The following is a 27,361-nucleotide window of genomic DNA, read 5'->3' on the forward strand; positions in this document are numbered from 1 at the left end:
TTGTGTCCTCAGGGCTTTTTCCTTTTAGAAGAAGAGCCATGCTTAGACTCTTCCAACTTGCAGGAGAGCTGGTCTTCCTTACTCATGGCCACACTTAACATTTGCATTGCCTTCCAACCTATATTCATTTATATATACATCCATCACTTTGCATCCTCTCCTAAGTTTTGCTCACCTGCTTACTTCTTCTGAAGGCATGTAATGTATGGGGACCGTCCAGATGATCCAGAACAATATCTCCATCTCTAAAATGCTTAACTTGGTCCTATCTGTAAAGATCCTTTCCCCATGACATGCCCATATTCACAGGGCCTGGATATTGGAATGCAGACATCTTTGAGGGCCCATTGTTAAGGAATTACTTGTTACTTAAGTAAATTACTTCAGTAATGCTTTAAATAGCACAGATCTAAGTCCATCTCCATAATATGTATAATTGAAAGGGACAGGGTTTGTACATATAGGTCTCAATGAGAATTCCCTTTAACATCAACAATAGCCAACATCCTGGTTTGCATCTTCTTAGTAGCATACTAGAGTAAGAAAACTCACGGAAACCTCAATGTTTCTTTATTGGTTACTAAGTGATATAGGTTCAGTTGCCTTCATTATCCAATAGACTACTAAGTGATACATGTTGAGTAGCCTACATCCAATGGGCTATTGAACAGTAAGAGAAATAGAGTCAAAGACATTTTATGAGTAAAAAATTCAAACATGTCCTTTCAAGAGTTTCTATCTGCTGAACTCACCTAATACTTCTAGACCTCCATGATACAAAAATCAGACTGTCGGTCACAATTCTCTGATTTTGCTTTCAAGCTTTTTTGCCTTTGAATGACAAATGTTCAGATAGGGCCAACTGATGGAAGCTCACGCTTGTACTCCTAGCTACCCAGGAGGCTGAGGATTATGGTTCAAAACTAGCCCCAGCAGGAAAGCTGTGAGACTCTTATTTCCAGTTAACTACCAAGAAGCCAGAAGTAGAGCTGTGGCTCAAGTGGTGCTGTGGCTCAAGTGGTAAAGTTCTAACCTTGAGCAACAAAAGTTAAGAGAAAACACTGAAGCCCTGGGTTCAAGCCCCATTATTTGCACACACATGCACACACACGCACACACTGTTCGGGTGGGTTAAACTATTTTAATTGAGTATTATGGATAGACTGCCATGAGCTGTAAAAGCAACATGTCTACTGAATTTGTTTTCTATTAATGCATTCATTATTTCTAATGACCAATAAAAACATATATAGTTATTGTAAATAGCATGATGTTTTTAAAAATACATGCACACACACACACACACACACACACACATATATGTATATATAGAGAGAGAAAGATGTGGGATGGCTAAATCAAGTTCATTAATAGATGACTTTGTATTATCTTGTTTCATCCCTAAAAAACAATAAAAGCATTTAGTGTACTCCAACTCGAATATCTATTCCACTTAAGAAGTATTTTAAGCAATCCTACCTTTGGAAATGCCCAACAATAAAAGAAGGGAGAATGACACTTGTAGTCATCCAGTAAGAACAATTTATTCATTAATAACTTTATTGGAAAGCACTCAGAATACCAGGTTGAACTAAACAAAACTGTTTGGATTAATATTTACCTACGAAAATGGTAATGTCATATGACTTCATGTAATATAGAGTCGAATATTGGTGGCATTACAAATTCCAGCAACAGTTACCCAAAAAGACAATTGGTAACTTTGTGGTGTGTGTGTGAGTGTGTGTGTGTGTGTGTGTGTGTGAGTGTGTGTGTGTGAGTGTGTGTGTGTGAGTGTGTGAGTGTGTGTGTGTGTGTGTGTGAGTGTGTGTGTGTGAGTGTGTGTGTGTGCTAGAAGTGGGACTTGAACTCAGATCCTCTCACTCTTGCTTGATTTTTCACTCAAGACTGAGACTCAACCATTAAGCCACACTTCCACTGCTGATTTTCTGCTGGCTGGTTAGAGATCAAAGTCTCATGGATTTTCCTGCCTGGGCTGGCTTTGAACCTCAATCCTCAGGACTCAGCCTCTTGAATAGCTAGGATTATAAGTCTGTGTGACCAACACCCAATTTATTTTCCAAAACACTTCAATAATCATCTATAGTATAATTTCCAAAATAATATATAACATCCAGAAAATTATTTTATGAAGAGCATTTCTCCAAATACTTCCCAGAACTTGCTAGAAGGTGGGGTGGGGGGGCAGAACGAGTTGTCCTGGCTGCAGACTCAGCTAGACCTATGGGAGAATCAAAAGGCTGCACACAACTCCAGCCCCAAAGCTTCAAGTTCATTATCAAAACCTCAGAGGCAGTGTATTATAGACACCACTCTACCCTTGCTGAATTCCTGAACCACATCATCCATTGCATATAAAAACACATGGTTGCTGCATTAAGCCACTAAATTTGGGGTCATTTGATACAGCATCAGAAATAACTCTACATATCTTCGTTAGTGTCTCTCATCTGAGGATCTGTGTCTTTTCTTCTCCTCACAATCTCCACTGCCTATGGGAAAGGAGACATCAGCCGTTATCAGGCTTAATCTCACATTGACCAAGGGAACTCAGTTCTCATGGTTGCTAAATCTTTCCTGGCCAGATCCAGCAGCATAAAAGATGAAGAGAAAGAGTACAGACTCTGGCCAAGCCTCCATGGCTCAAGCTGGCTGAGATCTGAGGACTATGGTTTGATGCTTAGTATGGTTTGATGCCAGCCCAGGCAGGAAAGTCTGTGAAAATCTTATTTCCAATTAACTACCAAAAAAGTCTCAGTGGAGCTGTGGTTCAAGTAGTAGAGCACTAGCCTTGAGCAAAGAAGTGCAGGGATAGTGCCCAAGCCCTGAGTTCAAGTCCTAGGACAGGTATGTGTGTGTGTGCATGTACACACACACAAAAGACAAAGACAGAGACAGAGAGACAGAGAGAGACAGAGACAGAGAAAGACAGAGACAAGTGCAAACTCTGGAACTTAACTGTGGGGCTGTGAATTGTATCTCTGCCACTAGTGATGACAGTGGAAATTATTATATAACTTCTACACACCCATTATCCTATCTATAAAATGGCAATGTTAATAGCACTTGATTGAGTTATCAAGAGAATTAAGTGTGCCATTATTCATAAAGTTCTCAGTGTGCTAGAATACAAAAAAGTGACACTATTGTTAAATAAAATACTATGGAGAGCATGTAGTATATTAAAAGCAAATTACTCTTTTCCTCACAAACAAAGCAAAAGCTTTAGTTAGAGTCATAGAATCTAGAAAGCCTTAAACATCTGGTCTATTCTAAAGTATTTAAGCTAGGACAGCATACTTCGTGGTAGATATAAGCACTTTCTGGAAGTACATAGAACTGGGGTTGCTCTCAGATGGCTTTTCCGGTGGCTCTGATCCACCTTCTATAGACTACCATTTTCTTTTTTTTTTTTTTTTTTTTTTTTTTGGGTCCGGTCGCGGAGCCTGAACTCTGGGCCTGGGCGCTGTCCCTCAGCTCTTCAGCTCAAGGCTAGCACTCTACCACTTGAGCCACAGCGCCACTTCCGGCTTTTTTTTTTTTTCTTTTTGCTTATGTGGTGCTGAGGAATCGAACCCAGGGCCTCAGGCATGCAAGGCAAGCGCTTTACCATTGAGCCAACTTCCCAGCCCCTAGACTACCATTTTCTTCCCAACTTCTTGATACAGCCTGAAGAATGTGCATGTGAATGACCTCATCAGTAGAATTCCAGCAGGAAATATGACACTTTAAATCTAGGTAATTCAGGAAAGTTTATATGTGCACTATAGACATTCATTTTGTTTATATTTTGTTTGTTGATTATAAGGCTGAAGTGCTTTATAAGGAAAAGAAGTCTGCCAGACACTGGTGGCTCATGCATGCTACTTAGGAGGCTGAGATCTGAGGATCACAGTTTGAAGCCAGCTTGGGCAAGAAAGTCCACAAGACTCTTATTTCCAATAAACAACTCAGAAAAAAACCGGAAGTGGCACTGTGGCTAGAGCACTAGCCTTGAGTACAAAGAGGCTCAGGGTAGCAACCAGCCCCTGAGTTCAAGCTCCAGGATTGGGAATAAAGAAAAAGAACGTTTATTTAGCTACCAGTTTGGGGGTCTAGTTTAAAGTTGAGCAGCCTCATCTTCTGCCTCTGGTAAGGCCCTTTTGCCTGCCTCATATGATGTTAGCAAGCAGCGGGATACATATTCTCTTTGAAACACTTGGGCTTGAACTCAGGACTCTGAGCTTACGAGTCTGGTACTCTACTACTTGAATCATGCCCAAGCACTGTTTTGGTGAAGGCTACCTGTCAGATTCATCTTACTTTCTGCTGGGATGGCCTCCAAATAGCTGTGTTTGTTCATATATCTACTTGGGAGGCTGTCACAGCTTAGTAATAGCTAGGATATGCTGAAATGTTCTGTCTCCCTCTCTCTGTCTCTCTCTGTCTCTCTGTCTCTGTCTCTGTCTCTCTCTCTCTCTGTACTCTTTGCCATACCTAGCTTCTTTTTTTTGAAAAAATGTGATTATCTTAAGTAGTTGCACAAAGGGGACCTTACTTTTATTTATTTTTGGTGACTGTCCTGGGCCTTGACCTCAAAGCCTAGACACTGTCCCTGTGCTTTTTTTTGCCAAGGTTCATGATCTACCACTTGAACTACAACACCACTTCTGGCTTTTTTTTCTTATAGTTAATTGGAGATAAGTCTCTCAGACTTTCCTGCCTGACCTGGCCTTGAACAGTGGTTCTCAAATCTCAGCCTGGTGAGTGGCTACGATTACAGGCGGGAGCCACTGGGGTGCAGCTTACAAAGGGTTTCAATTTCACAAGTCAGTTTGTGCAATGCAACTTGATCGGTGTCACTCTTCCCATCCTGCTCCTCTATCTCCCCCAACTTCACCCTATTCTTAGCTTTTTAGGGCTTATGTAGGGCAGTCTCAGTGTAGTCAGACACCTTACAATGGCAACTCAGAAACCAAGCAACAGCCAAGAAACATTTAACCATGAGCAAAGTCCTGGAACAGAAAGAGTATGCTACATTTCAAAAACTGTGACAAAGGACATAGTAAACGAGTTGCCTCTGAACTGAAGCACCCAGTAGGCTCTGCTGCGAAGCTGCTTTACCCAGAGGTCTTTGGGAGTCGCAGAAATGTTTCAGGAGCTACGTGTCGCTAATACGCTTCTACTTCAGCTCACTCTTGCAGCATAAAGAATATAGGGGCCTGGGGCCCATGGCACATACTGGAATCCTAGCTATTCAGGAAGCTGAGATCTGAGGATCACAGTTGGAAGACAGCCTGGGAAGGAAAATCTTTAACTCTTATCTCCAATTAATTACCAAAAAAGCCAGAAGTGGAGCTGTGGCTCAAGTGTTAGCCTTGAGCACAGAAGCTGAAGGACAGTGACTAGGCCCTGAGTTTAAGCCCCAGGACCAGCACAAAAAAGAAAAGAAAATTCTTACTTATAATAATTTCTAATCTTACCACAAAATCCTATTACATATATATATATATATATATATATATATATATATTCTCACTAAATAATTCTAAGAAGAATGACTTTTAGCATTTTAAATATAAAACAAGTAAGTGCATCCTTGGCATAAAACACTACTGAAATGATATTAGAAGATACACACAGATTTTGTTTTTTTTTGGGGGGGGGGGTCCAGTCATGGGGCCTGAACTCTGGGCCTGGGCACTGTCCCTCAGCTCTTCAGCTCAAGGCTAGCGCTCTACCACTTGAGCCACAATGCCACTTCTGGCTTTTTTCTTTTTGCTTATGTGGTGCTGAGGAATCAAACCCAGGCCTCATGCATGCGAGGCAAGCACTCTACCACTGAGCCACCTTCCCAGCCCAAGCTTTTTTTTTTTTTTTTTGGTCAAATTCACAGAAAATTTTCTGTGATAAATGTAGTGATTGTGTTAGGCCCCACTGTCGCATGGGAAGAGCTTATGGGAAGAATGAATTCAAGCACCTCCATGATTTTAGAGAAAAGAGTAAAAACAGATGAACTTGAAGAATTAGGCTTGCTGTGAGGATGTCGCTCCTTCTTTCTGTCAGCTTATTGGTTACACTTTTTGGAAGCATTAATCATGTAAAGACAGCATTTTCCGTATGTATAGCTCAAATGATTATCCTGGAACTTCCAGACTGGAAAATCTGCAAGTCATTTTCTATACATGTATTATTATATTCTCTGTAAGGAAATGATGTGAAATTGAATGGTGTTGACTATATTCACAAAGAGCAAACTTAGTCCAGATTTCCATGTAGCTTCTGGTGTGTTGTTAAAAATGTAGTATTTTCCAACCTGTTTATCAATATTAAGTGAAAGATTCTATACCATTTATAGAGAACCTGATCCCTAAAGTCATTGTTCAACTTTCCATTGGCTTGATTAAATTTTAAGAGGTCAATTTAAAAAAAAAAATTGTTTCCAACAAATTTATGCGAAGACTGTTTTGTTATCCTTGGGATTGAAGTGAGGGCTGTGCATGCTGGGAACACATTCTAGCAGTGAACTGTAGCCTCAGACCCCCAAGGGCTATTGCTAAGAGATAAAAAATACCCCATCGTCATGACATCTTTTCTTCTGGTATAATAATTAAATCAAACTTTTTCTTTCACATTTGGATAGTCAAAGTATCATCCATGAGTTGTGTTCACTTGAAATGTTTAAAATGAGACTCACTGAGAATCAAATAAAAAAATGTTACCCACATTTATACAAGAAGGAAAAGTGATTATCATTTTAGACCAGTAAGCGTGTATTTCTTCAGATTTTCTTCAAAAAACACACATCGCTGTTTCTTCCTCTGTGTGTGTGTGTGTGTGTGTGTGTGTGTGTGTGTGTGTGTGTCTTAGTACTGGGGTGGTTAAACTGAAGGGATAGGTGCTGTTCCTTAGCTTTTTCACTCAAGACCAGCACTCAACTTTAGCCACAACTCCACTTCGGCTTTTGGATGGTTAGTTGGAAATAAGGGTCTCAGGGACTTTCCTACTCAGGCTCTTGAGCAGCTAAGATGATGGATTTGAGGCCTAGCCCCCAGCTTGTTCCTTCAATTTTGAAAGGGTATATTTTAAATGACCTACTTTCAACCTGGCATTAAATATGTCACACCTTGGTGCAGTTGGCTTCAAAGTGTTTCACCTTTTGCTATTTCTCAAAGTTTAATCATGCCGACCAGTGTAGGATATTTTCCTTAGAGAGTAAAATTAAAAAAAAAAAAAAAAGATAAGGATAGACTTGTTCTGATTGTGAAGGTTCGACATAATTTTATGTTTTTCTGTGTGACCAATATGATTCATTAATACAAACAACAATTAATACAATAATTCCTATGTTAAACATACTGTGATTTGCAGGTGAAAGGCTGGCCAGCCAATTTGTCTCTAGAGTTCCTTCAGTTGCTCTACTTCTGAGACAGACGTCAAGAATCGGCAGATGGTTCCCTACAGAGTTTAAAGTCCCTAGGGGAAAATTCCACAGTTGCTTTTTCTCATAAGTCCCTCTGTGTTACATCCGTTTGTCAGGAACGTGTGTCTAGTATCTGTCCAAAATCCCTCATAAGTGAACGTAAGTTATTCCTCCACAGGGTGACCTACATTGACATGAAAAGCAGCTGCCTGCCATCTTTGGTGTAAGATCTTTTCACACAGATCAACCCTTGAAAACCAAACTGAATTCTTGGCAGCTACCAGAGACTTGGAGATGCAAATCCCATGTTTGATTTGGGAAAGGGAATTCTATACATTCACTGAAATCGTTGCGCTAAAACACAGTGTGACTGTTCATAAGTTAGCTTTCTTGATTAAATAAAGAAACAAGAATGGATTTATATATTCTTGCTTCTCAAATATTAGGCAGCTTTGATGGGTGTCAACGGCTCATGCCTGTAATCCTAGCTATTCAGGAGACTGAGATTTGAAGATCATAGTTCAAAGCCAGCTAAGGCATGAGTCTGTGAGACATCTCCAATCTTTATGTTCTTCTTTTTCTTTTCCTAGTTCTTTAATTTAAAAGAATGGTTTATGTTATTTTTCATCTCATCTATTTAAAGAGAAAGTACCTTGTTTGCTTTACAAAACACTACAGTTGCACAAGACCACTTCTGTACGCACTACTTGAATATCCTTTCTCTTTGATGATGTCTCAGAGAGGAAAGCTAGGACCAGAGCCAGGCATTATTTTAGGTAAACAGGGGGCCTGTGTGACTCTCATGGAAGTCATATTGGGAAGGCTATCTCATTGCAGTAAGCTCTGTCCTAGAACACAACGCCTAGGAATGTTTCTTTTAGCTGTGATTTATGTGATCACATCACCTGGGAAGCATTCCACCTTGTCATTATCTTGTACATGTTTTGCTGAATAGCCAAGAGTGTGACTATAAAAGCTGTCCATCTGTTCACTTAAGATTTGTGTACTTGGTTGTGTCCAGATTTTATAATATCAAAAATGACATTGATGTTGCAAGTAGACCAAACAAAAAATTCACTTTATTAATTATTACTATTCCTGAGAAACCATCTCTTTAGAATAAAATCTGAAATTTCCAGTGTAGCAGCACAAGCATGTTACAGATTTTAATAATTCCTCTTTTCTTGAGTACAGCTGCAGGTCCTTGACCTACTTCAAAAAGTAGAATATAGGCTGGACATTGGTGATTCACAGCTGTAAACCTAGATATTTAGGAGGCTGAGATCTGAGGATCATGGTCCAAAGCCAACCTGGGCAGGGGAAGTCCATGAGACTCTTATCTCCAATTAACTACCAAAAAGCTGAAATGGTGCTGTGGCTCCAAGTGGAAGAGCACTAGCCTTAAACACAAAGTTCAGGAAGAGTAACCAGGCCTAAGTTCAAGCCCCAGGACTGGAACCAAAAAACAAAAATGTGGAATAAAGCAAGCTGGGTACCAGTGGCACATGCCTATAATCCTACCTACTCAGGAGGCTGAGATCTAAGGACTAGGGTTGGAAGGCAGACAATTTGTGAGACTCTTAACTCCAGTTAACCACCAAAACAAGCTGCAATGGAGTTGTGGCTCAAGCAATAGAGTGCTAGCCTTGAGCAAAAAGTAGCTCAGGGACAGTGCCCAGGGTCCTGGGTTCACGCCCCAGGAATGCCCCCACACACACAATTAGAATACAGCAAAAACAATGAGATGTAATTATATTCACATGACTGTATGATGAGATTACAGAGCGAATCTCACTGGAGTCTCTTTGGCTTGCTGACTCTGAGGCCATGTTGGGGAAGTCCATGTAATAAGGAACTAAAGATGCTCTGGAAAAATGAGAACCGTCCACCCTCCCCCATCAGCAGCTGACACAGGTTTCCATCCAGCATCTGTTGATAGGGAATACCTCAGTTCTGCATCCACCAGCAATGGAATTCAGCCGACAGCTTGAGAGAGCTTGGAAGTAGATCTCCTCTAGCAAGTCTCAGTGGAAATAACAGTTCTGTCCAACACTTCAATTGTTCCTTCCAAGGAGCGCTGAGCAGAGGCTCCAACTAAACCAGCTTGGACTCCTCATTCACAGAAACTGGAACTGGGAGGAAATGAACATATGTTGCTTGAAGTCACTTAGTGGAAAGATCATTATATAACAAAAAATAATTCACACAGAGCTTCTTAGCCTTTCTTTATCTTCCTTATCCTTCAAAATGTTAAAGAACAGACCTCTATTATTTTGTAGAAGTCTCTTCCTATGAACATGTTTGATACTTCATCATAGTTAGATCTGTATTTTACTTTGGGGGGAGGGATGGAAAAGGGGGGTCTGGGGCCTGAAGTCAGGGACTGAACACTGTTCCTGAGCTTCTTTTGCTCAAGGCTTAAAGTCCTACAGCTTGAGTTACAACTCTACTTTTGGCTTTTTTTGGTGGTTAATTGCAGATAAGAGCCTCATGGACTTTGCTACTCAGGTTGACTTCAAACCATGATCCTTAGATCTCAGCCTCTTGAGTAGCTAGGATTACAGGTATGAGCTACCAAAACCCTGCTAGCTTTTGTATTCTGTGACGGAAATAACACAGAAGTGGTAATTGTGTGCTTCTCCATATAGTCTATTAAAAGGTGATTAATACTTTGCAGATAGTGGCAGGATAATCATGAGTTCTAGATCATTCTAGAATACTTAACAAGAGTCTGACAACAAATAAACAATTATCCCAATACGAATGATGTTAGAACAATCAATTGGTTACTATGTATGGTATCCCTGAGGTCACTCATTATAAAGGCATTATTTTTATCATTAAATAATAAATAGCTTGTGATCAAGTGCTTTAAATACATAAACTAAATAAATATTTCATTCATTAGCCAATGTTCACTTACTAGTTTTATTTATTGTTTATTTTTGTTTATTCATTTATTGTGTGCTGGTACTAGGTCTGAATTCAGGGCCTGTATTCTTATTAGCTTTTTTTTGCTCGAGGTTAGTGCTCTACCACTTGAACCACAGCTCCATTTCCAGCTTTTTGCTGGTTCATTGGAGATAAGAGTCTCTCAGATTTGTCTGTATGGGCTAGCTCCAAATTGAGATTCTCAGATCTCAGTCTCCCAAGGACCTAAGATTACAGGTGTGAGCACTGGTGCCTGGCTACCTATGAGATTTAGCAGCCATTAATTATTATCTTTTATAGTTTTTGTTTGCAATCTAAGAGGCATTATATGTATACATATCATCATTGATTGATTTATATCACTGTAGAATCCATTTCTTATTTCAGTCAACAATTTATAATTTGTTACTACTACTGTTTCATGTTTGTCCATTAGATAGATCCTTTATCTAATATGTTCCCATCATGTCTTAATGCTTTCTATCTTTTTGGCAAAACAGTATTTTCCAGGCACATCTTTCCCCATCTGAAGCCTAAAAAAAATCCTCTCCATAAAAATTCCTGGTTTCATTTAGTGAGGAATAATATTTGGAAACCGAATCTGGAAGCCAGACCTGGTAGTGCATGCCTGTAATTCCAGCTACTTGGGTGATGGATGTAGGAGGATCAAGAGTTCCAAACCAGTTGAGCAAAGTTAATGAATTCTACTTCAAAATCAAGACACAAATCAACAAAGGCTGCTGATGTGGCTTAAGTGCTAGAGTGGTGCTTAGCATGCATGAAGCCCTGAATTTAATCCTGAGTACCACGAAATCAAGCAAGCAAGCAAGTAAGATAGAAAGAAAGAAAGAAAGAAAGAAAGAAAGAAAGAAAGAAAGAAAGAAAGAAAGAAAGAAAGAAAGAAAGAAAGAAAGAAAGAAAGAGAAAGAAAGAAAGAAACATGGAAGGAAGGAAGGAAGGAGGCAGGCAGGCAAAGAGAGAGGAAAGGAGGGAGGAAAGAAAGGAAGGAAGGAAAGAAGGAAGGAAGAAAGAGGGTAGGAAGGGAGGGATGGAGAGAGGGAGAGGAGGGGAGAAGTGAGGGAGCAGAGCAGAGCAGGGGAGAGGAGAGGAGAGGAGAGAAGAAGAGAGGAGAAGAGAGGAGAGGAGAGGAGAGGAGAGGGAGAAGAGAGGAGAGGAGAATGAATATGTTTAATTGGAGATTAGAGTCTCCTGCCTAGACTGGCTTCAAATTGTGGTCCTCATATCTCAGCCTCCTGAGTAGCTAGGATTAGAGAATGAGCTACCAGTACTCTCTTGCAAGTTGCAAGTTTGAATTCTTCACTGCTGGCCCTATTTGTTAGGACCATCATAACAAAGTTTTCCAGGTACTCAAAGTATCAGAAATGTATCTTTCTCTCAGTTACAAGCCCCACATGCAAGCAGGCTTATGTGCCTCTTCTCCTCTGGAAAATGGCTCTCCCCTTGCTTCTTCCTCACATATCTGTCCTTCTGTTTGTCCTCTAGTATCTCTACTGGCAAACTTCCTCTTCTTGTGCAGCTCTGGTCAGGTTGGATCAGGGCCTACCACCATGACCTTATTTAGCCTTAATTATCGCTTTAAAGGCCCTATTTCCTATTATGCAGCCATTAGAAAGGACAAAATAATGGCATTTGCAGGGAAATGGATGGAGCTAGAAGAAATCATGTCATGCAAGGTAAGCCAAGAGCAAAGAGACAAACAGCACATGGTCTCCCTGATAAGTGGATGTTAAATCCAAAAAGGTAAGGTGATACACAAAATTAACAAGGCTTAAGAAACAAAGGTCTTCCACTCATCTGGTCAAATCACTACTAAAAAACCCCATTTTGCTGATCACATATATGGTATATATGTACACACTGGAGGGAAACCAGGAGGAGGACACAGAACTAGAGGGAATCAGGGAAAAACATACAACAGCGGGACCCATCAGCTGCACTGGACATTGATCAAAATGAACTAAGCAACTCAATGGCAGCAATGGGAGGGAGGGAACAAGTGGGAAAGAGGGAACAGCTGATGCTTTACAAAACAAAAGAAATGTACATATCACCCAATGTGGAAGAAATAAAGGTATTGCAAAGCTCATTGAACTCATAAATGTTATAGACCATTTGCCCCCATGAAAGTTAGAATGTGTTTGTGATTCTAACTAAGCATCACTATCCCACAATACTGTGAAATTTAGGAAATTATGTCATCATTTAATAAAAAATTTGAAAAAAATAAATAAATAAAAAATAAAGGCCCTATTTCCCAAAACAGACATGCTCAGAAAAACTGGGATTAGAATTTCAATAGAGAGGTTTATTGGCATACAATTCAGCTCAAAATACTAAGGGACAGAAATGCAGCTGATTTGTTGTTGTTGTTACTGTTTTTTTGTAGGTTGCCCATTGATGTTGCTACCTTGTTAGATAACCTATACTTATATTTATTTATTTATTTATTTTTAGTTATTTTTCACTGACCAACATACATAATCACAAGCATAGAAACTTTCATTTTTTTCTTTTCCAGTTGTGTTGCTTTGTAGTTCTGGTGTGTGTGTGTGTGTGTGTGTGTGTGTGTGTGTGTGTGTGTGTGTAATTTATTGCTTTGTGTGTGTGTGTGTGTGTGTGTGTGTAATTTATTGCTTTGTCTAAAACTCTAGCACAATATTGAATAGAAATGGTAAGGGTATACTTCCTGCTTTCAATCTTAGGAGTTCGTTTTTTAAGTAGATGCTATGTATCAAATTGAAAAGTATGTGTCTGTTCTGTGTTTGCTGCAGTTTTTTTTTTAATCATGAGTGGATATTGGATTTTGTCAGACAGCTTATTTTCCACATCAGTTGAGATGATCATTTGTTTATCTTTGCTAATCTGCTAAATTGCATGAATTGACCTTTGAACGTTAAGCTAACAATATACACCTGGAATCAATCAGGTTTAGTCATCGGCTATTACCCTTTTGAAATTTTTATATATTGCTGAATTCATGTTATATAATATAATAAGGATTTCATATATCTACTAGGAAACAATGTTTTCTTTTAATATCTGTGTCATGTTTTACTGTCAAGTTTTCTCTGGTTTACTGATAGGGTGGATATAATAAATGTTTGAACAAATTCACCACTGGCCAGAAGATTTCCCTGTAGTTTTCTTTGCTAAAAATAATGAAATCAATGTTATTGAATGCTATTTCATTGAAATTCCAAATTCTATCCTGCATTCCATTTTGGTTACCCCCCCCCCACACACACACACACATCCAAGGAATTTATCCATTTCATCTAAATTATTGAATTTATCAGCATAGTACACTTTACTTTTATTTTATCATATACGTTATAATTTTTCAGCATAGGTGCAAAAGATAGTGTGTAGCTATTGAAAAGGAAAATCAACAATAAAACCAAAGCAAGGAAGATGAAATGTTTTCTCATCCTAGTATTGATCAGCCCCAACCTGCTTCAGTTTCCAACATCAGCCTTCTTCAGAGCACTCCTGTCTTTTTATTGCTTATGCAATAATTTTTGGGATAACAGGCCTTCAAGGTAGACTCATCCTACCCCTTACACCTCTCAACATTAGGATTCACAGATGGGAGAATCTACAGATTGTTTTTCTTGCAGCAAGTTTTTAGGAGACCAAATGCACTTTTGAATATTGCCCATTGTGCTACAGTGGCAAAATACCAAGAGAAAGTCATTCATAGTCATTTATCGGCAATAGAAATTTATTTCTTGAAGTGAGTTGTAGAGGCTTCTAGGTCCAAGATTAATAGTTTCATGTGTTCCTTCTTCTAGATTCATTCTCTATAGCGCTGTCCCTTTATAGGGTGAAGATAGAAGGGCAGGCTTGCTCCAGAGCCTACTTTTAAGGCACTAATGAGTCCATTCTTGAAGGTAAAGTCTTCATAGTAGAATGATCTCTGGAAAGTCCCACCATAATACTGTTGTATTGAGAATTAAGTTTTAACATGAACTGGAGGTGGGTGCAAACATTCCATCTATAGCATGTGTGTGTGTGTGTGTGTGTGTAGCTTAAACTCAGGGACTTGCACTCTCACTTGCTTTTCTTTCACTCAAGGCTGGTGCTCTACCACTTGAACCACACTTGCAGTTCTGGCTTTTTGCCAATTAATTGGAAAAAATCTCAGAGATATTTCTGCTCAGGCTAACTTTGAACTTTGATCCACAGATCTCAGCCTCCTGAGTAGCTAGGATTACAGGCAGTATCAGGTGCCATCATACCTGTTTATTTCACCAAGACAGGCAACCAAAGCAAACCACTCAAGCCCACAGTTCACTCCATCTTTAGTCTAGTTTTAACTGACCTAGTATTAAGAATATATGCATGTCAGTCAGGCACTGGTGGCTCAGGACTGTAATCCTAGTTACTCAGGAGGCTCAGATCTGAGGATCATGGTTCAAAGCCAGCCTAAGCAAGGGTGAGACTCTTACCTCCAATAAACTATTCAGAAAAAGCTAGAAGTAATGCTGTGCGTCAAGTGTTAGAGTGCTAGCCTTGAGCACAAAGAAGCTCAGGGACAGTACCCAGGCCCTGAGTTCAAGCCCCAGGACCAACAAAGAAAAAAAAAGAATGCATGCATTTCAGAAGGGGGATCTGAGTAGACAACACCCTGAGAATACCACCACTATAGTAATTTATGGGGTGAGAACTCTCATTTACAATCTAATTTATCATGCATTACTTCACTCTACTGCTTTGCTTGCTCTGTATTGGTTGTAGTTACCTCTGTACACAGCAAACTTTTAGAGAAACTGAAGTTACAAAAGGGTAATTATTCAATGCAAGCAAATAAGCCATTGCATTTGGAGAGACTGGGAAAACATTTCCAAAAGTTCCCATAGTATCAATTGAATTCTGTGTTTCTTTGTAGTGAGTAATACCTTCTGTTCTTGCCAAGTGTATTTTGAGGGGAGTTAGTTGAAAGTATGTCAGTTCAATCGCTTCTGTTACATCACCACTAATGGTGTCATTCACAAGTTGCGCAACATACAACTCCGGATTTAATTCAGCCAAAAAAAAAAAAGGTCATTGTAAAATGTCATATAAAAAGTGCCGACTGGTGACAGGGATAATGAGTTGATGACAAAGCTAAGAAAGAATTCAAGTCTTCCTCGAAAAATAAGAAGTATAAAGAAGTGGGCATATAATGTAGGAAGACTGATCACTTTATGGTGCATACTTCCTGTGTACAGTAGGTTCATCCTGGTAGAATGAAAAACAAGACGGCCAGGCTTTGGTGGCTGATGGCTGCAATCCTAGCTACTCAGGAGGCTGAGATGTGAGGACCACAGTTTGAGGCCAACTCAGGAAGGAAAGTCAGTGAGACTCTTACCTTCAATTAACCACCATAAAAACAACGAAAGTGGAGCTGTGGCTCAAGTGTGTGGCTCACATATACACAAAGATGAATTAATTTAAAGTTGGGTTGGGTTAACTGGTTGCTTTCCCTACTAATGAGTGCTATAACCTTACGGTTTAAAAATGCATGCACGCAAGCATGCACTCTCCAGTCATGAGGCTTTAACTCAAGGCTGGTGCTGTACCATTTGGACCCCACTTTGGGCTTTTTGGTGGTTAATTAGAGATAAGAATCTCATAGACTTTCCTGCCTGGGCTGGCTTCGAACTCTGATCCTCAGATCTCAGCCTGAGTAGTAAGGACCACAGGCATGAGCTCAGGGAAAGTGCCCTTGATTTCTAATCTCACTGGCAAAGCACTGTGATGATTTGCCCTTTGGTTTTCTGCAGAAAACCGTTTATCTTTTTTGCAGTTACACAAAGCCGGGTGTTTGGCGCAACGATTAAAGAAGTTCGGCACCTATTGCTTTTGTTGTTGGTAATGTTAAGGCCGGTATTGTTTTGCTGGCAATTAACGCATCTACCCCGCAGATCGGTCCTCACACCTGGAGTCCCCAGCCCAGTGTGGGTGGTGGGTCCCGCTTTGGCTTCGAATCCCAGCGGCGCTGGTTGGTCCTAAGAGAGCCACGGGGGTCCCAGCAGCTTAGAATCACCACTCACTCCAAGGTGCAACTTCTTCACCTTCTTCCTTCTGGGCCTGGGATCCCTTCAAGTGACCTTTCCCCTCCCCAAAGTGAGACCCGCGAACACAGCCACGCTCCTTTCCCTTCCCAGAGGGAGACCCTATGAACACTGCACGGCCACCGCCGCGCGCTCCCCGTCGCCAGCCCGGCACACAGCGCGCCCCAGCGGCCGCCGGCTTCCTCCGGGCCACCTCGGCCACTCGGCTTCCGGGGAGTTCGCCCGCCGCGGGTCGCCCTGACTGCTCCTCCACCTGGAACCCCAGAGTCTCCCCAGAGCCCATCCCCGCCGGACCCCGGGCTGGGCGCGGGGCCGCACGCCCGGCTCCGCCCGCCACACCTGGAGCCCGGAGGGTGGGGAAGGAGGGCGGGGCGGGGCGGGAGGTGGGCGCAGCTCGGGGCCGCTGGGCCGCGGGAGCCTAGCAAACGGCGGCCGAGCGAAGGGGAGGGTCCCGAGGCGCAGCCCCCTCCTCGGAGGAGGAGGAGGGAGGGACCCCGGGCCGGGTGGAGGAGCAGGCGCCGCGGGGCGCGCGGAGAGGCGCGGCCATGGAGCCGACCGGCCCCAGCTCCGGGCCGCTGCGGCGGGACCGGGACCGGGACGCGATCGAAGCGTGGCTGGACGATCACCGGGACTTTACCTTCTCTTACTTTGTTAGAAAAGCCACCAGGTAAGGAGAGGACGCGTGCCAGACCGCACCCGCCCGGCTGGGCCGAGTCCGCGCGCCTCGGGGGCCGGTCCCCCGCCTCTGGTTTAGTCTCCCCCCCCACCCCCCTCGGCGATCGCCGCCACCCCCCCCCCCCCGGTTCCCCAGCCCCCGGGGTTTCCAGTCGATCCTCCGCCGTGTTACGGGGTGGACTCGGCGACCTGAAGCGAGCGAGCACGGGGAAACCAACTCAACTTGCTCACAAAGTTCAACTACAGAACTGTGCGCGCGACCCCCGTCCCCCCCCCGCCCCGCGCCCCAGCCGCGGTTCCCCGGGAAGCGGGGTGCGTTCTGCACACCCCGGGTTCGGGGGCCTCCCCGCCCCGCACCCCTGCTCTCCAGAAGCCTTCAGAGCAAAAACCCCCCAAACAGCCCGCGAGCCCCTTCCCTGGCCGCTCCGGAAGCGCCGTGGCCAGCCGGTCCCCAGGCTCCGCTCCTCCCCGTCCCCCCCTCCGCCAGGCCCGCTCGGGGCGGGGAAGCCGGGGGTGAGGGCGGGGGGGGGGGGGGAATAACCGAACCGCGGACGCCCGAGGGCTGAAACATGCCGGAATCTGCCCCAAGTGAGTGCGGTCGCCCCGGCCCCCCCTGCAGTCCCTCGATGGTCCCGCCAAGCGCTCTCTGGCCCCCCTGCTGCCTCCTGCCGCGCGGGGCCCGCGAGGAGCTGCCCCGGTGGGGGAGGCGCGCACGGAGGGCGCGGGGGGGGGGGGCGGACCGCGTGGGGTGGGGACCGACTGCGGGGGCTGGCGGGTCCCCGCGGCCCGTGGAGACCCCGGGGGGCCGATGCCCCCTGGCCCGGAGCCCAGCGCCGGGCGGCCACTGCGGGGGGCGGGAGGCGGCGCGGAGGGCGGCCGGGACTTTACCCCGTGGGAAACGCTCGCCTGGAGCTGGGCAGGGATTAAGAGTGGAGCGCCGGGACCGGACGCGGAGAGAGCGCGGCGGGCGGATCCCCCCGACGCGGGAGGCGCTGGTGCGGAGCGGGGCGCGGCCGGGCTCCGGCCCGCGGCGGCTCGGGCGGCCTGCGGCGCGCGCGCGCCCTCGGAGCGGGGCCGGGACCCCCGCGGGCGGCGGCCGTCGAGCGGCCGGGGGCTGCGCTGCGCCCTCGGGGTGGTGATGGTGGAGACCCGGGCTCCCCCACGCCCGCGCGCGGTCTTGCTGGGCGCTCCCCGCCAGGGGGCGACGCGGCTCGGGGACCGGCACCCGGGACCCCCCGGCAGCGGCGCGGTGACAGGCGGGGGATCCTGGGGCCGCCCGGCGAGGCTCTGACCCCACCAGGGCACGGCGTCGCCCCCTACCCCCGAAATCTCCAGGGTGCCAGATCGGCGGGGCTCGGGAGCGAACTTCCCACGTGGCTATGTTGCCCTTTGGAGACAAAACGAGGTACAGCTCGCAGCATCCTTCCCGGAGTCCCGGGCGCGAGGCGCGCGGGCCGGGCGGGCGGAGGGGACCGCTCCGGGGTGGAGGTATTGGGGACGGGGTAGGTCCAGAGATCGCGCCTTTTGGAAACCTGATTTTCTTAAGGATCATGCAGAGTTGCTGTGCATTTGGGAGGACAGGCCAGGCTCTTCTATGTAAGCACCCGTCCTCCTTTTAAATCCCTTTTCTCCTTTTCACCTTTTTCCTGAACATTTTTCTACCTCTCAGCGGGTGGGAGGTAACTCAATGCAAAGTGGTTTCTCTCCCAAGGACATTTTACTTCGAGTTGGGGGCGAGGCTCCTAACTCAGGCCATCCAGGTCTGGCGTTCTGTGGACGGCTGTGAAAGTTTTCTGGGGCCATCTGTGCGCCCCCCGCCCCGTGCCCTGCACAGTGCTGCATTGAAGCCCAGAGGATGGAGCTTTACAGTGAGCAACGTATAGATTCCTGGCAAAAGAATCAAGTCAGCTTATCTCTAATACACTTTCCCCAATGTCCATTTACAGCGTGCCTCTTCTCTTTAAAGCTCAAAACGCGTCTTTGACTGTCAGAACCTGTTGCAAATATAACAACATCTTATTGGAAAATAAGTTACTTTTTTTTTTTGTTTGCCCCTGTGGGTTTTTTTTCCCTTCCAAAATGCACAGGATTAAAAAAAAAATCCCAGTTCTCAAAATTATAGTGCTTACTATAAAATTTAGATCATCTGAAAACTCAAAAATATTTTTATGAGGGTTTTAGAGGTATGGTAGAGCAACGTGTGTGTGTGTGTGTGTGTGTGTGTGTGTGTGTGTGTGAAAGACCCTGTGGAATACAACCTGAAAAATGAGAGTGTAAGATAGTTCAGAGCAGTGCAGGCCCTCGTTTTCAGGATTTGTGAAGTGTTGAGCGTTGTCGGGATAAAGAATATAATCTAAGGTGTGTGTGTGTGAGAGAGTGTGCGTGCGTGTGCGCTTGCTTGCACGCAGCAAGGGGACCTTCATAAAATAGTTCAATTCGACTTAAACTTGGTAACATTAAACAAAGTCTTCTTAAAATGAGAATTTGGACACCAGTAATGAAAATGCCCAAGTGCTAATCCCAGTGTGGCTTTTAGTATGGTTAAAAAAAAAAAGCACACATTTTAAGTTTAAAATTAGTTATATATGTGTGTATGTGTGTGTGTGTGTGTGTGTGTGTGTGTGTGTGTGTGTGTGTGTGTGTGTATATATATATATATACACACGTGTTCGTGTGTATTTAAAGAGGTTCACTTCAGTTGGTTATTCTCTATGTCTGCAGTGTGTGACTATGTGATTCAGAAAATACACCGAACAGAAGAGCTGTGCAGAGACTTGTGAAAGTTTTCAGAATTGAAAATCAGTGTCAGATTCAGAGAGCCTGTCTATTCGCACTAGTAAGTAATTAGGCTAGTGATGCAGCTATTTGTACGCTCTTTAATGTCACTTGACATTTAGTTGTGCTTCTTGGCCTTACCCCAGACCATCCTGCTCACATACGGAATGGAGTTTACTTCCCTTAGTAGTTCTTGAATATGAAAATCCTGGTGTTCCTAAATTCTCAAACTCCAAGTGAATTATGGTTGTCCTTGAAACCAGTGATGTTTGTCGTTTTCTAGTTGATCTCACTGAAAAAGCTAGGGCCTACACACTGCTTCTGTAAAGTTGCAGATGTCAGTTGAACAATTCGTAATACAAAACTAATTTAATTCTAATGAACTAAGTGTGGAAAGTTCTCACCTTCCACGTTCTAGACGGCTTGAGACACTGTGTTAATTGGAGTTTTAATATGCATGTACTTACATGAATGCAGCCGCTCTGGTGCTAATGCCTTTTGCAGTTGTTATTCTTGACAGCCCTCGGGGCGCCTAACAACCTTCCATTAATCAGCTCTCTGATTGGGGGTAATACTTAGGTTATTTGGAAGTGTAGGAGTGAGATGGTTGAAATTTTACTGCTTTGTTTTATGCCTAGCAAAAGCTTGAGAATATTTGGCATATAATGCAAATAGAAAAAAATTAAGTGGAGACAAGTTTTTATGACAGTTTGGATCAAAGTCCAGACACAAGTTTTACAGTCCCATGAAGCTTTCTCCAGCAGACCTTTTTATATTGACCCTGTGGAAAGCTATGTGGAGTTAGTGGAGTTTCCAGGGCCTCTGTTTAGATCTCTCTCTCTCTCTCCCTCTCTCTCTCTCTCTCTCTCTCTCTCTCTCTCTCTCTCCCTCCCCTCCCTTCTTTCTTTCCTTCCTTTCTCCTCCCTCCTTCCCTCCCTCTCTTTTTCTTTCTTTCTTTATCCTCATTCTATTCTTCTAAAAGATGTAGCAGTTGCAAGACATTTTATGAAAATCAGATGATGGATATAAAATAAAAGCTTACCATCCATTCTTAGAAGTTTTTATAATGACATGGGAATAAAAGCTTTCCCCCAATGCTCAGAGAAGTGATATGTTAAATATTTGTTGTTAGGCAATGTTGTTAGGCTAGTGTTGAAGATATTGAGACCTTTAGAGCCTTCGCCTAGTATAACTTTGATGTTCTTTATAGTATTTTATGATGGAAATGCTGGCACAATGACCTTTGTTTTCCCTTGCATTGTTTATAATAGGATCCATAGAGCCAGCTCTGAGCAGCCTTATATTGTTTCTGGACGCACATGTCTGGATTGAATTTTTCCTGCCTTGGGAATTTATGGGAGCCCTTGAAACAATAGCTATTTCCTTCTATCTCTAGTGCTTGCAGAGTTTGAAGTTCAGGCCGATTCTGGAGCCTAGCCTGAATGATGACAAAATTCCTAAAAATGTAGTAGATTTAATGCAATAGCAATTAGTCATAGATGGACAAATCTCCAGAGAAATCAACTTGCTTGGATGTCACACTAATTTAAATAAGCTTGTAAAATTGAATAGCTTAGTTTTTTTTTTTTTGTTTTTTTTGTTTGTTTGTTTTTTCAGATTGTGGTCCAGAGATCAGTAGAAATTGCCTTTTTTTTTTTTTTTTTGGGTCCGGTCGTGGGGCCTGAACTCTGGGCCTGGGCACTGTCCCTTAGCTCTTCAGCTCAAGACTACCACTTGAGCTACAGCACCACTTCGGCTTTTTTTTTCTGCTTATGTGGTGCTGAGGAATCAAACCCAAGGCCTCGAGCATGCAAGGCAAGCGCTCTACTACCACTGAGCCACCTTCCCAGCCCAAAATTGCCTATATTTTTGTGAGATCATGTCCACAGCAGTTCAACATTTAGAAATCTATTAGCAACAAATCAGTCTCCTTCCCTCCCTCCCTCCCTCCCTCCCTTCCCTTCCTTCCTTCCTTTCTAAATCTTGAAATAAACTGATTTACTTAGTGTCATGTAACCCTCTCTCTTTCTCTTTCTCTCTTTCTGTCTCTCTCCCTCTCCCTCTGGGGGTGGGATCCAGGGCCCTCCTGAATTCCTAGTCAAGTGTTCTACCACTGATCTATAACCAGCCACTAAATTTCCTTTTTAAGTAATTCCACCTATATAGATAATTTGATTCTGTTCTCTTATATCATTTCTTTTAAAATACTTAAAACTGTAAAAAAAAAAAAAAGTATAGAAGTTTGTATCTGTGCCCTTTATCTTTTCAGAGAATGTGTCTTACATTCATTCCTTTATGTTTGAAAGCACAAATTAACTTAGAACTATGCTTTGAACACGGCTCAGAACTGTGTTTTAATAATGCTCGGAAATGATTTTCTTTGTAATTGGAAAGGCTAAACAGGGCCACATGGTTTTTATCCCAAACAATTTTCAGTCACTTATTGAATTTATAATTATAGTGTGCAAGTTATACGTGTTTTTGTTTTTGTCTTAGTTCTCAGACCTTATTGTAGGAATTAAAACCTCATGATAGGATGAAAGCCCTCTAGTAAAGATAGGACAATTAAGTTAATCAATGAATGGAGTAATATTGAGAGGTTGGAAATGATTAATTTCTGAGTTTATGATGCAGACTTGTTATCTGCCTTTGATGGACTTCCAGTGAAATTGATGTAGCTGCACAGATGGACTGTAGTCAGCATTACAGCTGGTAGGAAATAAGCGAGTGTGTTTTAGAAATTTCTTTTCTACTAGGTTCTCAGGAAAAAGTGCCTATGAGCTACATACCTAGGAATGAAAATTGGAGATCTTTCCACATGAGTCATTCATTATTTAGCTTTGTAGTCATGTTTATTGACTTGGTATTTTCAATCTATTTTGAATTATCAACATCCTCATTATTATCATTATTACTACTATTATTATTTATTGTATAAGTGCTTGATTCATTTTCTTTGAAGGGTAGTGAGAGATGTGATTCTCATTTGACATCCTATATCTATCTAGTAACAAGAATAAAAACAAGCATCATGATGTCATGTTGATTCTCTACTGAGTAGCTGTGTTAATGAATCTCATCTTGGCTTCTGAAGTAATCAAAGCACACACTGACACACATAAGCACACACATTGGGCCTTTGAGGGGTTAGAGGGGTAACTATAATCTAGTTTGTTAAATTACACAATGCCAATGTATGAGGTCTTGGGTACAATCCTCAGCACCACAAAAAAGTAGAGTACTCCTCTGTTACAGAAAGGCATTCTTAGCTCTGAGTAGTTAGCACAAATGACAGAAAGGCCACTAGAGCCCCTGACTTTTGTGATTGAAGTACCTGGGAATTAGTTTAGCTTTGGATTTGGTTCAACAGATAATCTTGTCAAGGTTCTGTCTGTCTGTCTATGGATCTATTGATCTATAGTCTATCTGAAATCTATATCTCTCTATGAGTCATCTATCTACTGTCGGTCTGTCTACCTTTCCTTCCATCCATCTATGTTTTTAGCCCTGCTGTGTGTTAGCTTTGTTCTGCGTGTTTTCTTCATATACTGGCTGAGTTTAACGTGCCAGTTTTAAGCCTTTTACTGAAGAGAAATCCACTTACTCATATCCATCTTCCTCCCCTTTTCTCTGTCCTTTCTTGGACTATTTACCTTCTTGAAGCAGTCACTTTTTCTAGGAGCATGGGATGATCTGACTACTTTGTTGGGGCAGATAGCTTGAGCTGTCCTTTGGTGTCAGAGACAGAGAAGAGGAAGAATTCCCAAAAGAAAGCCATAAGGGCAGAGACCCAAAAAGTTTCAGATATCTACCATGACTGGTTATTTATTCCCTTGTATTTTAATGTTCAGTGAATGTGGCAGTCTTAAAAGCAGAATAGATAAGAGGAGAGATAATCTAATCATAGTATAGCATTCATGAAACTGTAAGACCGAAATAAATTTTAAGTTAATTATGAGCAAAATGATAAAAACCCCTGCCAAATGCAAATTGCCCACATTCATTAGATTGCCCTTGCAATGTCAGTGTGGTCCTCACTCCCTGATGAGCAGCCTGATTTGGGCATCTGGCCTTTGCTACATTTACCCTGTGACTCATTCCACCCACTGCTCTCTGACCAGTCATGGAACCTTTATTCTATTTATTTTTGTTGGTGCCATTACTGGGGCTTGAACTCCGGGCCTTTCCCTGAGCTTATTTGCTCAAGGCTAGCGCTATACCACTTGAGCTACAGCTCTCTATCTGGCTTTTTGGTGGTTAATTGAAAATAAGCGTCTCCCAGACCTGCCTGCCCAGGCTGGCTTTGAACCTCAACTCTCAGATCTCAGCTTGAGCCACAGCTCCATTTTTGGCTTCTTTTAGTAATTAATTGGAGATTTGAGTCTCACAGATTTTCCTGCTTGGGCTGGTTTTGAACTGTGATCTTCAGCTCTCAGCCTCCAGAGTAGCTAGAATTATAGACATGAACCACTAGCACCCAGCTAAAACCTACATGTTTTAAGCTCCTAGCATGAATTGGGAAATTTCAGTCTAGTCCAGTTTCTTTTGTACCCAAATTGCAAAGTAAATCAATTTTCTTATTATCTAGATTTCAGTTTTCTTTCAGAAGTAGTACATTTTCCTAGAAAACAGCATCTTTCATACCACTTGATGGTGAACGCTAGGAAAATTGCAAAACATTATGTCCTCTTTCTAGCTCTCCTTCCAATTATGAACAGAAAACCGTATGAAGAAATTCTACATTTTGTTTATATTTGGTCCCACTGAGTCTCTCAAATGTTTATTTTACAGTGGGAGAAAAACTTTGGACAAACTAAATAACTTTAGGCGGAACACTCAGTATTTTCTAACTCCAGATGCAAGTAAACTGTGCACAGTGACATTACAGCAGAGACCACTGGAAGGTGTACACCACGGAGAGCCCCAGTATCTCACGAAAGAGAATGTTGGCTTTTGACAGTGACACTTTTAACCTCCTCCAGCCCTAGACACTAAGTACCAGGAACATCCTCAGGATTGTGAAAGCAAATATATACCCACAATTCCCAACTATCTCTGAAAGGCTGGCACAGCTCTTTGATTGGCTCTGCCAGTCTGAAACCTTTCAAGTGTGTTTCTCTTTATAGTGATTGAGAGTCCCGGATAGGACAAACAGAGACTTCCACTCCAGAGTCACCTTTCTTTACATTTTCAGTACATGACTGTAGGAACTTAACTCATTCCATAAAACGTGGCTGATGAAATTTATCTCATGGAGTTTTTTGTTTTGTGCCAGTGCTGGGGCTTGAACTCAGGGCCTTGAGCTAATATCACTTAATTTTTTCACTTAAGGCTGGCACTTTAGCCACTTTACCACCACTTCAGACCTCCACTTTTGGCTTTTTGCTGGTTAATTGGAGATACGAGTTTCTTGTTTGCCTGCCTGTGCTTACATTGAACCAGGATCCTCAGATCTTGGTCTCCTGAGTAACTAGGATCATAGGTATAAGCCGCCAGCACCCAGCTCCTGGGGTTCTTAAGATTATTAATGGAGAAGGGTTTATACTCTTTGGGTTTTTAAATAGTAATTTGAATATGTAGTTTAGCCTTTTTGCCTGCAGAGCCAGTAATACCTGAAAATTAGTCACAATAATTGTTTTTTATTTTAATTTTTATTATTATAAAAGTGATATACAGAGGAGTTAATTACATAAATCAGGTAAAGAGTGCCTTTCTTTGTGGACAATGCCACTCCTTCCTTCCCTTGTTCTCTCCCAGTTTTTCTCTCCCATCCCCACCCACAAGTTACATAGTTTATTTTCAACATAGTGTCTAGTGAGTACCACTGCTGCATTTGTTCACCCTTTGTCCCTTAATTCTTGTGCTCCCCTCACCCTCCCAAAGACAGATAAGTGAACAAACAAGACCAAAAAAAAAAAATCCCCAAATAACAACAAAGAAAAAAAACTCATTTCCGTTTCCTGGAGTTCATTTGTGTAAATGTTTTATGTGATCAGAGGTACATAGTCATTGTGAATACTCCCTTTGGGTCTCACTATGTGTGAAAGCATAGCATTACAATTATTTATTTTCATAGTCTACCCTTTTTTCTGGAATGTGGGAATTAGATTAACAGCATGGTAATTTTATAGACTGGATGTATCTCATTTTCAGATGGATTTGTGGTAAGTGATTTGAGCAGAATCTTTTTATGGAAGTGGAGAAGGTTCTGGGAAGGGAAGTAGAATAGGAATTCAGACTCCCAATTTTTGTGTTTTTTTTTTTTTTTTTTTTTTTGCTTTTGTTTTTTCCTAGCTTTTCCTGTAATGGTCTTCATGATTATACCAGGTCTGTAAGCCTCAGGTGTATGATAGGGGTAAGGGGCCTGAGGTATCAAGACACAGAGATTCATAAATGAGCTTTAAAACCTCCTTGAACTCTTGACAGCTTCACTTTTCATTGGAAGAGTGCAGAATCTACTTTTCAAATTGACTAGTTTGATTCTTGTTAAGTATTTTTCCAAATTCAAGTAATGGATCCAGGTCAGTTTATACAAACAGCGTAACTAAAACGGAATAAAATCAGAATCCAAAAAGTAGGAAAACATATCCAACATTATTTTTCTATGTGAGTTATTTAGGTGTTTTTTTTCCTTGCAGATAATTCAAGTTAATTTACATATACATCTTTCTATACATTACATTCTTTTCAATCAGAAAATAATTTAGTATAGTCTTTGCTGTTCAGATACTCAGGATGAATTCATAGGACTAGTGAAAGAAAACATTGAATAGAAAAGAGCTGACATTTTAAGAGTAGACTTACAAACATGGAAACTTGCTGTGTTTTATGGACTTTTCAGGGTCTGTGACTTTTTCCTGTTTGTCTTGAGCAAAGCCCTAGGCGTCTCTCCTAAAAGTCATGGCTCAAGGGACTTGCTCTGCCACCCAGAGTGACTTTTAGAATTTCCCTAAGTCCCCAAGGATAAGACCTAAACACGGACTTTAGTCTTGGAGTGTTAAAGCATTGTCTTACCAAAAAGTAATAGTCAGCCGGGCACCCATGACTCACATTTGTAATCCTGGCTGCTCAGGAGGCTGAAATCTGAAGATCCAGATTCAAAGCCAGCCCAGGCAAGAAAGTCCACTAAACTCTTCTCTCCAATTAGTTACCAAAAAAAAAAAAAAAGCTGGACTTGGAGCTGTAGACTCCTCCCCTGGGTATATTTCAGCAGGTTTTTATTTGTTCTATGTTCATAAGTACAGATAAACTACTTCAACATTCATCTTTACTCACCTTCTTGTTTGAGCTCTCGCTCCTCCAACTGATGCTCACTTCTGCATTCTGGCCAGTTTTACTTCTGTCATTCCCTTTTTTTTTTTCAGTGTGTATCAATTGTGCCCAGGGGTTTTACTATAATAATACATACTCAGAGCTGGGAAGTTGGCTCAGTAGTAGAGCGCTTCCCTTGCATGCCTGAGACCCTGGGTTCGATTCCTCA

General features: G+C 42.5%; 1 protein-coding gene across 3 annotated transcripts in view; it reads left to right on the forward strand.

The window, feature by feature from the left end:
• The first annotated feature begins 16,960 nt into the window (after window positions 1-16,960).
• The window catches only part of Pde5a (phosphodiesterase 5A), a 126,286-nt gene continuing 115,885 nt past the window's right edge, over window positions 16,961-27,361 (forward strand). The window contains exon 1 of one of the 3 annotated variants that reach the window (XM_042697583.1): window positions 16,961-17,098. In XM_042697583.1, the coding sequence (XP_042553517.1) occupies window positions 16,977-17,098 (122 nt within the window). In that variant the 5' untranslated portion in view covers window positions 16,961-16,976. Of the gene's footprint in view, window positions 17,099-17,652; window positions 17,695-18,443; window positions 18,512-27,361 lie in introns of those variants that run through there. The other 2 variants (XM_042697585.1, XM_042697584.1) reach the window with 2 other exon arrangements.

This window comes from Dipodomys spectabilis, unplaced genomic scaffold (assembly GCF_019054845.1).
Source record: "Dipodomys spectabilis isolate Male_0828 unplaced genomic scaffold, ASM1905484v1 ptg000225l, whole genome shotgun sequence".
Taxonomy (NCBI): Eukaryota; Metazoa; Chordata; class Mammalia; order Rodentia; family Heteromyidae; genus Dipodomys; species Dipodomys spectabilis.